Source organism: Corvus brachyrhynchos, unplaced genomic scaffold (genome assembly GCF_000691975.1).
Source record: "Corvus brachyrhynchos isolate BGI_N302 unplaced genomic scaffold, ASM69197v1 scaffold150, whole genome shotgun sequence".
NCBI lineage: Eukaryota > Metazoa > Chordata > Aves > Passeriformes > Corvidae > Corvus > Corvus brachyrhynchos.
The window spans coordinates 1,724,810-1,737,134 of NW_008236162.1; the positions used below are offsets into that span (position 1 = coordinate 1,724,810).

Here is a 12,325-nt window from a genome sequence, read left to right on the forward strand (position 1 = left end):
TGGGATGGGATGGGAGGGATGGATGGATGGGATGGGAGGGATGGATGGATGGGATGGGAGGGAGGGATGGATGGAGGGAATAGATCAGTGGGACAGACAGATGGAAGGATGGATGGAATGGAATGGGATGGGATGGATAGACGGACAGAGGATGGATGGAATGGGATGGGATGGAATGGATCGATGGAGAGATGAATTGGATGAATGGGATGGGGTGGATGGGAATGGAGGGATGGATGGATGGGATGGGATGGATGGATGGATGGAGAGATGAATTGGATGAATGGGATGGGGTGGATGGGTGGATGGATGGATGGATGGGAGGGATGGATGGGAGGGATGGATGGATGGAGGGATGGAGGGATGGATGGGATGGGAGGGATGGATGGATGGAGGGATGGATGGATGGATGAATTGGATGAATGGGATGGGGTGGACGGGTGGAGAGGATGGATGGACGGACGGATGGATGGGATGGGATGGAATGGAGGGATGGGATGGATGGATGGATGGATGAATTGGATGAATGGGATGGGGTGGACGGGTGGATGGATGGATGGATGGGATGGATGGATGGATGGATGGATGGATGGATGGATGGATGGATGGATGATTCCACGGACCTCACACGCTGCAAGGTCTGCATGTCCTTGCCAGCCCTGTTTTTGTCACCTTTGGAGTCTTAGTTCATTTTTTTCATCTTCTTTCTGAAGTGGGGGAGAACCAGAGTGTGCTTAAAATGGCGCCAACAGAAGGCATAGCTGTATTTATTCCCAGCCCAGTGCCAACATCTGGGATCAGAGGGATTTTTCCAGCAGAGGTAGGTCAGGTATTAAGTGGCTCATTTAGTGGTGTTTCTTTGCTAATAATCACCAAGGATGGGCAGAATGTGGAGTGGAAAATCCTTAACTTCTTACCCCCTTAATTCCACCTTTATTCCTTTTCTCCTTCTGCCTTCCCTGTGCTTTATATCCCAAATTTCACACTTCTCCTTGGCTTTCTGTATTCCTCAGTTCTGCCTCCCAACCTCCTGGAAGCACAGGCACATAAAGCTAATGGAGAAGGGGGTTTTAATCAGGCTGCTGTTGTGTAAGCAGCCTGATCTTAGGCACTAATTTGCAGCAAGGATTAATTTTCTCGTTAGTGTGTGCGATTATGATCCCTGCAGAACAATGGAGCCGGGCAGGATCACAGGGAAGCGAGCGGTGCTCCAGCTGATTAAAGCCTTCTCTTTCATTAATTTTATATTCTCTTATCCCCAGCTGGAATTTTTACCTTAGATACAGCCACGTAAAGCTTTTAAATTTGTTTCATTGTTAAAGCAAAGCTGGGCTCGCAGAGATGATTCCGCGGCGTGCGGGCAGGGCCAAGGAATTCCTCATCGTGTCCTTGGGAATTCCTGCTCGAGGAATACCTGGGGCTTGTCTGTTCGAAATGCAGCAGCAGCCTCTGGTTCAGGCTTGATCTGCAAAGGGCACCGGTGTTATGCAAAGGTGAAATCCTTAGTGGGAAAGAACAATCTGGGAAGAGCCAGGGCTACATCCCCGAGCAGCTTTCGTACAGAAATGAGCGTGATCCGACAATTCTGTAAAATGAGGTTTCTGAGGGAGCAGTTCAGCCTTGGCTGGGCTCGTGCTGGAGCCATGCATGGGATCCTTTTTGCAGGAAGATCGGAGATAATCTGAGGGAATGTTGCAAGTTCCGTGGATAGTGCCTGATTTCGATGGTTTGGACAGGAAGAGCAGCCGCGGGAGGTGATAATTTGCACTCAGATGAAACGCAGAGCTCCGCGTTTCATGGACCTGCGCTGAGGTTGGTGGAGGCCTAAGGAAGAAAGGGAAGGAGGCTGGGAATCTTGGGAAGCAGTTAATCCAGACAAAACGACATCCAGGAATAGGTGCAGAGAAGATGGAATTTTCAGCTGCTGCTGTGTGCAGTGGTTTGTGTTTGGGGGATGTGGTGACTCTCAAAGTTGGCAGGACACAGGGAATGGCTTCCCTCTGCCAGGGGGCAGAGATGGATGGGATATTGGGAAGGAATTCCTCCCCGTGAGGGTGGGGAGGGGCTGGGATGGAATTCCCAGAGCAGCTGTGGCTGCCCCTGGATCCCTGGAAGTGTCCAAGGCCAGGCTGGAGCCCCCTGGGACAGTGGGAGGTGTCCCTGGACATGGCAGGGGTGGCACTGATGGGCTTTGAGGTCCCTTCCAACCCAAACCATTCCAGGATTCCCTGACTGAGCCTTTATTCCCTGATCTGCCTTTATCCAAGTCATTGCTCTCTCTTTGCAAAACAATTTGTATTTTTATTTTCTGCTAAAAAAACCCCAAACCCTGCTGTAAAAAACAACTGATTGTGTATCCTGCCAAATCCCCCTTTCCATAACCCCATTCCCTGTCCTTCCATCCCTCCCAGGTCGTGATCAACCCCAACTACGAGGTGGCAGAGTCGGATTATTCCAACAACATCATGAAATGCCGGAGCCGCTACGACGGGCAGCGCATCTGGATGTACAACTGCCACATAGGTGAGGGCTGCTGCCATGGGAGTCCTCCAAGAGGGACAGGGATGCTCCAAGGGTTCCTCTCAGACAAGGAATTGCATGTTTTCCCCTCATGAAAAGCTCTGGTGCAATCCCAGTGCCGGAATAAGCGCCTCGGGAAACTCCTCCTTCCCAAAATTAAATTATTTTGCCAAGCTGGGAACTCTTCAGATCACAAAGCTGCTCTTGGAAAACGAAGCAGTGGGAAAGAGCCCTCTGTGCCTGGCAGGAATTAAAATGCCCCTGGAATGTCAGGGAAAACGCAGTTTTCTTGGAAAAATGTAGAATATTACCATTTGGCGTCTTCTTTAGGTCATGGAAATATCGAAGCCAATTTAATTTAAATTTGGCTTAGTCCATTGTCAAAACCCTTTAAAATGGAATTAACTTGGGGACTTTTAAGGACTGCTTTTACCACAGACAGTGAATTAACACAACTCCCTGCCCAGCTCCAAACACAACCAGCTTGGAAAATTCCCTCCTTCAAGGAACATTTTTTCCTGGAAAAACAACAACAAAATCCACGTAACCACTGATTTTTGTTTTTTCCTGGAAAAACAACAACAACAAAATCCACGTAACCACTGATTTTTCTCATTATTTTGTTGGGATTTTAGCAGAAAGTTCTCATCTTGTGTGTCACATTTCAGATGTGACTTAGCTGAGAGAAGTGAAGCCCATTGGGATGGGCTCTGCAGCTGAGCTTGGAAATATTTCCAGTTCAAAATCAAGGTTTTAGCTCTCATTGTGTCCTAATTAGAGAGAAATTAGGGTTTGGTGCTGGTTCAGAGCACGCCGAGCCCTCGCACCCCCACAGGCCTTGTTAGGCCTCACTTCATTTTTCAGCACCAAACCAGTGACATTTGGGTACTTGAGTCTTGCAAATCCACAAAAGACTAATCCAGCTCTCCTGGGGACTCCTGGTCGTGCCACTTAGGCTAAGATTTAATTAAAGCTTAATTTAATTAACCCCAAACCTTTGAGGCCTTCATTTCGAGGGCGCTGGTTCCACCCAGTCCCGGTGTTCCCAGGTGTTTTCCCTGGACTCTCCCAGTGTTCCCAAGCATTTTTCCTGGCCTCTCCTGGTGTTCCCAGGTGTTTTCCCTGGACTCTCCCAGTGTTCCCAGGTGTTTTCCCTGGGCTCTCCTGGTATTCCCAAGTGGTTTTCCCTCTTCCTGCTCACCCTGTGCTCTCCTGGTATTCCTGAGTGTTTTCCCTGGGCTCTCCCTGTGTTCCCAAATGCTTTTCCCTTCTCCTGCTCTCACCCTGTGCTCTCCTGGTATTCCAAAGTGTTTTCCCTGTGCTCTCCCAGTGTTCCCAAGTGTTTTTCCCCCTTCCTGCTCACCCTGTGCTCTCCCTGTGTTCCCAAATGCTTTTCCCTTCTCCTGCTCTCCTGGTGTTCCCAATTGTTTTCCCTGGGCTCTCCCGGTGGGTGTTCCCAAGTGTTTTCCTTGGCTCTCCCTGTGTTCCCAAGTGGTTTTCCCTCTTCCTGCTCACCCTGTGCTCTCCTGGTGTTCCCAAGTGTTTTCCCTGTGCTCTCCCTGTGTTCCCAAATGCTTTTCCCTTCTCTTGCTCTCACCCTGTGCTCTCCCAGTGTTCCCAAGTGTTTTCCCTGTGCTCTCCTGGTGTTCCCAGGTGTTTTTCCTGGGCTCTCCCACTGTTCCCGAATGTTTTCCCTGGGCTCTCCCGGTGTTCCCAAATGCTTTTCTCTTCTCCTGCTCTCACCCTGTGCTCTCCTGGTATTCCCAAGTGTTTTCCCTGGGCTCTCCCGGCGTTCCCGAGCGTTTTTCCCTCTTCCTGCTCACCCTGTGTTCCTGAGTGTTTTCCCTGGGCTCTCCCAGTGTTCCCAGGTGTTTTCCCTGGGCTCTCCCAGTGTTCCCAGGTGTTTTCCCTGGGCTCTCCCGGTGTTCCCGAGTATTTTTCCCTGCTCCTGCTCACCCCGTGCTCTCCTGTGGCCTCTCCAGGTGGCTCCTTCAGCGAGGAGACGGAGCAGAAGTTCGACCACTTCAGGGGACTCACAAATAACAACGTGTCCGCCCGGTAGAATTCCCACTAATTTAAGGAAGCCAGGACTCCTGCTCCGGCCCTTCCCGAACCACTGCACCCCCAGGAAATCGAGCCTCAATCAAACTCTGAACTTCAGGGGAATCCTTCCCTGAAGAAGCCTCTCCCTCCCCGGTTTAGGTGCTCAGGCCACCCCTCGGTGCCTCCTGCAATTCCAGCCCCGCTCCTGGCGGGAGCTTCCAGCTCCCCTCGGCTCCGGCTCTTTACCATTCCAAGGATTTCTCCCGCACTTTGCAGCACCACCTTTCCTCACAGGCGAGCACCCCTCGCCTCGGGTTGGGTGCCAGCCACCTAAAAGTGCCTTTTCCCTTCATTTCCAAGGAATTATTTGGGAATTTCCAGCTCTTTTCCACTCTCACCGCCTCCGTTTGTGCTGCCGCTTCCTGCACTCGGCTCCTCCTCAGCACCGACTCCAGTTCAGCAAGGAAATACAAGGAAAGGGAACAAAAAGAAGGAAAAAAGGAGCAGTTTTTTGTGAGCAGAACAGCGTAAAGCTGAATTTAATAAGTGAAACGCTTGGATCCAACAGCTCCGGAGGGGAGCAAAGGCAGAACATGGAATTTCCCACGGAATCAGAGCTCCCTGAAGCCACCCCTCAGCACCCAGAACTCGGCAGATTCCCGGGGATGAGGCCTCAGGGCTGGGAATTCCCATCCCGCAGGGATCATCCACCCAACAGATGCTGTGCCCATCCAAAAATCACCTCCCAGCTGGATATTCCATCTTTTCCTAAAGGATGAATCAGGCAGGGTGTTGTAGCCTCGTGCACCTTGCAGAGGGAATTCCTGGCTCTCATCCCCAGGGATCTGCTCCTGTGGGAATTCCCAGTGGTGCTCCCTACGCTCCTCTGTTTGTTTGAGGATGCTTTTTTTTTTTTGCCACAGAGCAGCAGCCACAGCTCATCCCATAAAAACCTTTTCCCTGGGGAAAAAAAAAAAAAAAATCACTTTAGAAGCCTTTGGGGTATTTCTTCTCACAATTCCTGGAAGTTTGGGGGTTTCCCCTCTTTTTCCACGTCCTGGATTTCCAGCTGATTCCGCAGGGGATTAAAACTGGCTGCAAACTTCCCCAAAACCCCACCTCACAGGGATGGTGTGAGGCTTAAAAATGCAGAAATATTTGGAATATTTGTCATTTCTCCAGTGGCCCAGAGGGCAGCTGGAAAAGGGCTTTAACCTCCTGGCAACTGGGAAACTCCAGTTTTCCCTCAGAATTCCAGACTGGAGCACGAGCAGAGCCTGGGATGGGGGTGGAAGCTCATCTTAAACAGGCAAAGTCTGGTTTTCCTTCCCTACCGAGCAGATCCCCAACTTTCCCCACCACCAGGGCAAGGTCAGGCTCTTTAAACTCCATAAATAAGGAGAAAAATCCCTAAAACTTGCATTCCCTGCCTGTCAGTTTCCTGGGATCTCTGAACAGCAACATTACAACAAACATGGAACAGATTTTTTAACTCCTGCCCTTGCTTAAGACTTGAATTTTGGCCAAAAAACTCCAATTCCCCTCCTCTTAATTCCTATTTTTTTTTTCTGGCAAAACAGAGCAGGAATAAGGAATAAAGACAACAATCTGCTGCCCCAGATGCTTTCAAACACCCAACAAAGAATTCCAGCACCTCCCAAGGCTCCGGAAAAAAAACCTCCTTGAACAAGAAACTTCCCCCATTCCCAACTTTTCCAAGCTGGTGCTGATTCCATCAAGGATCACCCCCGTGGCACTGACTGCTCTGCGTGTGTTTCACTCCTTTCCTGGGAGCTGAGCCGCGTTATTGCTCCTGATCCAAGGATTCTGGCTGGAAAACTTCCATCCCCGTGGCCTCCTGCTGCCTGTGCTTCCAGCCCAGCGCGTGGGATACGAGCCTCCTGGCCACTGCTGTGTCCGTCTGCGGCCTCTCTTTGCCCAGGTGAAGGAGTTCTAGGGAAAAATGGGAAAAATTGATCCAGCTGGGGATTGGGTAGGGAGCAATTGGTGGCTAAATCCCAAAAATCTGCCCTCTATTCTGCTGTTTGGTTGTTTGATCTGCATCAAATCCTTCGATCCCTGTGAATAAATCGGGGTTGGTTGTTCCTAGGAAGATGCAATTCCACGTTTTCTGGTGGAATTTCCAGAGGGGTTTGGTCGCTGTAAAGCTCCAGGTCTCCTCTGCTGGGGTGGAGAACTGTTTCCCATTCTCTTCCAGGAACCATTCCTGGCAAAATTCCCAACATCCCATCCCCGTGAAAAACCCGGGCAATTGATCCGTGCTCCATAAAGCTTGATCCCAACTTAAAACTTCTCAAAACCAGTGCCTAAATCCTTGGAAAACAGCAAGGAAAAGGGGGGAAAAAATAAAAAAATCTGCATTTTAAATAATATCTAAATATTTGGGAAGCCCTTTGGTCAGTGCCCTCCATCTCTTGGATTGCTGCAATTCCATCTGCAAGGAAGAAATCCACCAAAATGTTACCAAGTCCACAAGAATTTGGATTTGGGAATTCATTCGTTCATCCTTTATGAATTTGCAGAGAGTTTTTATCCACACAGCAAGGGGGGGGGAGGGGGCTTTGCTTGTTTTTCCAGGAGTTTCATTGATAAAGTTATTAAAAAATAAATCATTAAAGAGACACTGCCAGCTAATTAAAATCCAGATTTGTGTTTGGGAAAAGATCCATTTAAAGCAGATACCAGGAGAATTTCTGTTGAATTATTGTATTTAATGATTAATTTGAATTTAACCTGATTCACAAGATTGAATAAATGAAAAAACAGATGAAGGGGAGATGCAAATAAATCCAATTTTTGGCTGTTTCCCTTCAATCCAGCAGTGCTGAAAACTCAGGAATTTGTCACTGTGACAGTGTCCCTTTAAAGCATTGAAATTGGAATTTATTCCCACTGCAGTGAGCTGGAAAATCCCAGGAATTGTTGGTTCAGAGTCTCTGCTGCTGCTGAGGTTCATGGCTTTGCTTTCCTGATCAATCTGATTGAAAAGGCAATGAAACCAATCAATCAATCAATCAATCAGTCAGCTGATGGCAATCAATCAAACGATGTTCATGGCTCAGCTTCACCATTTCTCCTTCCTGAATAAAATTACGCCAACCACAAGGACTGGGTTTGTCTCATTGGGATGGTGCAGGGGGAGAGGGAAGAGAAAATTCCTGGGAGATTTTATGGCTGGGGCCGTGCTTCCAAAAAATCCCAATTCCAGCACAACCCTTCCCTTCCACAGCCCCAAAAGAGCAGCAAATTACACCAAAAAAACCCTAAATCTGAATTTCAGCAGAATTCCAGGCTCCACACCACAGCTCAGTGCCGATAAATCCACAAAAAACCAATCCAGCAGGGAAATAATTGGTCCCGAATAGGGATTTCCTCCTGGTTTTGTCACCTGGACCAACTCAGGAGTGGGAAATCAAAGGAATGTGGGATGAATTTTTGGGGAATCTTGTCTTACTTGGTCTCTGGAGTGCCTTGATCTTGGATTGTTTCGTTGCATGGATCAGGGGCCGGATCTTCAGGCAGGGATAGCGGCGGCCCAGGGCCTGCGACGCTGCAAGGAACAGAAATTGCTGGAATTAACCCCAAAAAGCTCAGAATTCCACTCAGTAATTCGGGCATTTGCTCAGGACTTGGACTAAACCAGCTGGAGTCGTGCTGGGCACCTCGGGAAGAATCCCAAAAAATCCCAAAAAATGTTCTTTTAAAGGAATTTTGTCACTTTTTAGAGAAAATCCACCCCCCCCCCCCACCAAAAAAAGAGCAAAACCTGCTGGGATACAGGAGGATGGAAACTCCTCCAGGGCTGGCTCTGACCTGAACTTGGGGTGTTTATCCCCAAAAAAAAAACCAGTTTGCCCAGAGTTTTGGTGCCATCCCACTCCCAAAGTCCCTGGGAGGTGACTGGATGTTTTTAGGAATTTTTTCCAGAAAAAAAATAGGATAAAAGTGAAAAAATAGATGATGATGATGATTATTATTATTATCATCATCTTTAATTCCTAAGAGTGCACAAATCTGCATCCAAGGCAATTCCAACCCAGTTCCCACACCCCACCCCAGGAATTCCAGCTTCCCAAAAACCTTCCAGGCTGGAAAGGACCAGGATAAAAAAAGATGGGATGAGCCCTGAGTGCCTCTGGCTGCGGCTCAAGCCCAGCAAAAATCCCACTGCAAACCAGTTCAGGGCACTGGGAAGGGGCTGGGAGCTTTGGGATCCCTCAATCCCAGCCCCAAATACCTGTGGAGAGGCTGGAAAAGATTCCCAGGGCGTGGGTATCGTCCACCCACTGGATTTTGAAGCCGCTCTCGCTGCAAAGAAGGAGAATAATTTTCGTGAACATCCACAAAAAGGAAGCCCCAATAAAACCCAGCAGCCCCAGGAGGGATTTTTAGGGTTTTGGGTGCTTTCCAAAGCATTATTCCCATTTTAAATGGGGGCAAAGAGCAGGAAAAGAAGGAACAAAGGACATTAAAAGTGCCCTTTTCAAGGGCACGGTAGAAAATTCCCCCAAAATTCTCCTTTTCCCCTCAAAGCCAACCTCAGTTTCAGGGATATTGTCATTTTTGAAGTGCTTCCCAAACAGCCCCCAAGCTCAGGCACAACAGTAAAATCCAAGGGTTTATGAAGGGTTTCAGGGTGAAAATCCCATCAAGAGTCGGTGGGAAATGGGAATTTGGGAGCAGGAATCCAATCCCTGCTCCACTGGATCCACCCTTCTCCAGCTCTGCTTCACTCCCAGAGCGTGGAAAAACCAATCTGAGGAACACACACAGCAGGCAGGGATGGTTAAAATATGATTTTAAATCCTGATTTCAATGGCATTTTAAAATAGAATTTGTGGGGTTTCATTGAAGGGATCTGTCGAGGGAATGTTCACATCTAATCCAGGAATTATCCCAAGGGATGGAGAGAGGAAAACAGGGAATGGTGCCTTTGACAGGAGCGAGAGGAACTCAGAGCTGGGCCCAGCTCTGCCCTCACTGAAGAATGATTTAAGTTTTATTATTTAAGTTATTTTATATATACTATATATAAATATATTTAAGTATATTAGTATTTATTTAATATTATTAGTAGTATTTATTTAAGTATATTAGTTTTAAATCGTCATTTAACTGTATTTTTAAAGTAGAATTCATGGGGTTTAATTTCTGGCATCTTTATATTATATTAGTATTTATTAGTAGTATTTATATTATATTAGTATTTATTTAAGTATATGAGTTTTAAATCGTCATTTAAATGTATTTTTAAAGTAGAATTCGTGGGGTTTAATTGATGGCATCTGTAGAGGGAATGTTCCTTTTCCAGCTCTGCTTCGCTCCCAGAGAGCGCAAAACTAAATTTCAGGAATCACACACACAAAGCAGGAAGAAAAGAATGATTTGAAACACAGTTGGAAATCCTAATTGAAATGTAATTTAGAATTCATGGGGTTTAACCCAAGGGATCTGCAGAGGGAATGTTCCCATCTAACCCAGGAATTCTCCCAAGAGAGGAGGAGGATGTGGGGAGGAAAACGGGAGAGGAACTCCGAGCTGAGCTTTGTTCTGCTCCTGCCTTTATCCAACCTCATTCCCTGGATTTCCCAGGTAAATCTCATCCCCAGCAGCAGCACTGAGCCCTTTTCCTTGGAAACGCTGATGGAATCACCTCATTCCACTCAGGAACTGACCAAAAAAGCTCCTAAAAAACACCTGGATAAAGCCAGGCTGTGGATAACTGCGGGTGCCAGAGCCCTGGAGTAAAGCTGGGCTTTAAACCAGGCCTAAACTGCAGGAAAAGCTCCTTTGAGGCACACAGAGAGGGGAAGGTGGAACTAAAATCCCCAGTTTTGCTCCCCTGGGGAGTTACTCACTGGAAATCTGAGAATATTTCCATGAGATCCTCGGTTTTCAGGGATGAGGGGAAGTCATAGATCTCGGTCACGTGGCCGAAATCGCCCTCGCTGACCTGGGCGTCGCCGTAGCCGGAATAATCCACGCTGATCCTCTGGATGCTGACGTCCTTCACCGTCAGATTCCCAACGATCTGGGAAGATCCCGACACAAGAATTAAAACCAAACCAACGGAGAGGGTGAGAGGGTTCCATCCCCTCCAAAACAAGGACTAAAAACCCAAACAACGAGCCAGGGGGACGGAGCTTGACCAGCTCCGAGCCCAGTCCTCACCTCGGCCACTCAAACCCCGTCTGCACACCCAGGAATCCCAGGGATTCTCCTGCCAGGGACCGATTCCTTCCCTTCTTTCCCCAAAATTCCCTCAAGCCTCACCTCTGCCAGGAGCTCCGCTGTGCAGTCGTCCTCGAGGCCGCTCTGCCTTGTCCCCTCTCTGTCACCTGCAGCCAAATCCAGGCCCCTCCACAGCGCCTCGGCCACATCCGAGTGTTCCTTGTCCTCCTCCTCCTCCTCCTCCCTGCCGCGGGAAGCACCCTCCGGAGCCGACGGATCACCACCACCACGGAGCAGCTCAGGAGCAGCCAGAGCCTCACCTGGGCCCTCCCCAAAGCTCTGGAGGGGTTTTTGCTCCACCTGGCCAGAGCTGGGGCTCTCCTGCTCTCGGCTTTCCAGCGTGGAAAAACTCCGGCCTCCCTCGGCGTTCTCGGGGCCCTCGTCCTCGCGCGCATTCTTCCTGCTGCTCTCCAGGCTCTGGGCAGCAGCACCTCGGGGTTCCAGCAGCGGAGACTCCGCCACAGCCGGCTCTGTGCAGCTGCCACCGCGGTTTTCCAAAGGGAAGGAGCTTTTCCCACACTCTGCCCCTCCGGCATCCTGGCTGGGTTGGTTTTCCTCTCGAGTTTGGCCCTGGGATTCGCTGCCTTCTGGAACACCAGTGTTGGCACAGCTTGAATCTTGCTCTCCTGCTTCAGGCGGCCGCGTGTCGTCTCCAGAAGGCAGGGAATGGGAACAGTCTTTATCCCGACTTTCCTGCTCACGGGCATCGCTGCTGTTCCCTAAGGATGGCGCGTTTTCATCGCACGGAGGACGCTCGGCGCTGCCTTTGCCTGGAACATTCTCTTCCCCAGGCTCCTGCTGCTTCCCAGGGCTGCCTCCATCCTTGCCCCCCTCCAGCTGGGTGTCCCCGCTGGAATTTTTGGGGCAGTTTTCACCTTCTGGAGCCGCATCCCCGCCCGGCTCCGTGCCGGGGCTCTCCCGCTCCCTCCAATTCGCCTTTTTCCGGATGCCCTTGGGCACGTACAGGGCTTTGTCCGGCTTCTTCCTGGGCGGCCTCGTGATCCTGCCCGAGCCCACGGAGGCCCGGGAGTTGTCCCCGTGGATGTCCCCGGGGTGGCGCAGCCGGAGCCCCCGGCCCCCCCGGCCCCAGGGCTGCGCCGGGCGCTGGGACCGAGGGGGGTTGGTCCCAGGTTTTTGGTCGCTCGAGGTCTCGTTGGGAAGCCTGGGAATGAGGGGATGGTGGGAGGTGAGCGGGGGAAGCCGAGGGATGCGGCGTTTGCCGGAGGAAAAGGAGGAGAAGCGATGAATCCATAAAGAAGTCGGGACAGAGGGAAAATCCCGCTGTTCTTAGGGTCTGGGAGGTGCCGTTGGTCATGGAGACCTTGAACGGGACACGGTGACTTTGTGCTTGATCCAAGGGCTGGAGCCCCTCTGGAGAGAGGCTGGAGGGCTGGGAATGCTCAGTGTGGGGAAGGGAAGGCTCCAGGGCCTGAAGGGGCTCCAGGAGAGCTGGAGAGGGACAGGACACAGGGAATGGCTTTCCACTGCCCGAGGGGCGGGGGGGGTGGGG

The 12,325-nt window shown here is 50.1% G+C and overlaps 2 protein-coding genes across 2 annotated transcripts in view; one reads left to right on the forward strand and one right to left on the reverse strand.

The window, feature by feature from the left end:
* LOXL2 (lysyl oxidase like 2) overlaps window positions 1–6,156 on the forward strand; it is a 59,051-nt gene extending 52,895 nt beyond the window's left edge. Inside the window, exons 12-13 of the mRNA XM_017732346.1 lie at window positions 2,384–2,523; window positions 4,503–6,156. Of these exons, the coding sequence (XP_017587835.1) occupies window positions 2,384–2,523; window positions 4,503–4,582 (220 nt within the window). The 3' untranslated portion in view covers window positions 4,583–6,156. The remainder of the gene's footprint in view (window positions 1–2,383; window positions 2,524–4,502) is intronic.
* Window positions 6,133–12,325, reverse strand: part of R3HCC1 (R3H domain and coiled-coil containing 1) — an 8,857-nt gene continuing 2,664 nt past the window's right edge. The window contains exons 2-6 of the mRNA XM_017732355.1: window positions 10,858–12,101; window positions 10,443–10,615; window positions 8,822–8,892; window positions 8,039–8,134; window positions 6,133–6,516 (exon numbers count right to left, since the gene is read on the reverse strand). Coding sequence (XP_017587844.1) covers window positions 6,368–6,516; window positions 8,039–8,134; window positions 8,822–8,892; window positions 10,443–10,615; window positions 10,858–12,101 — 1,733 coding nt within the window. The 3' untranslated portion in view covers window positions 6,133–6,367. The remainder of the gene's footprint in view (window positions 6,517–8,038; window positions 8,135–8,821; window positions 8,893–10,442; window positions 10,616–10,857; window positions 12,102–12,325) is intronic.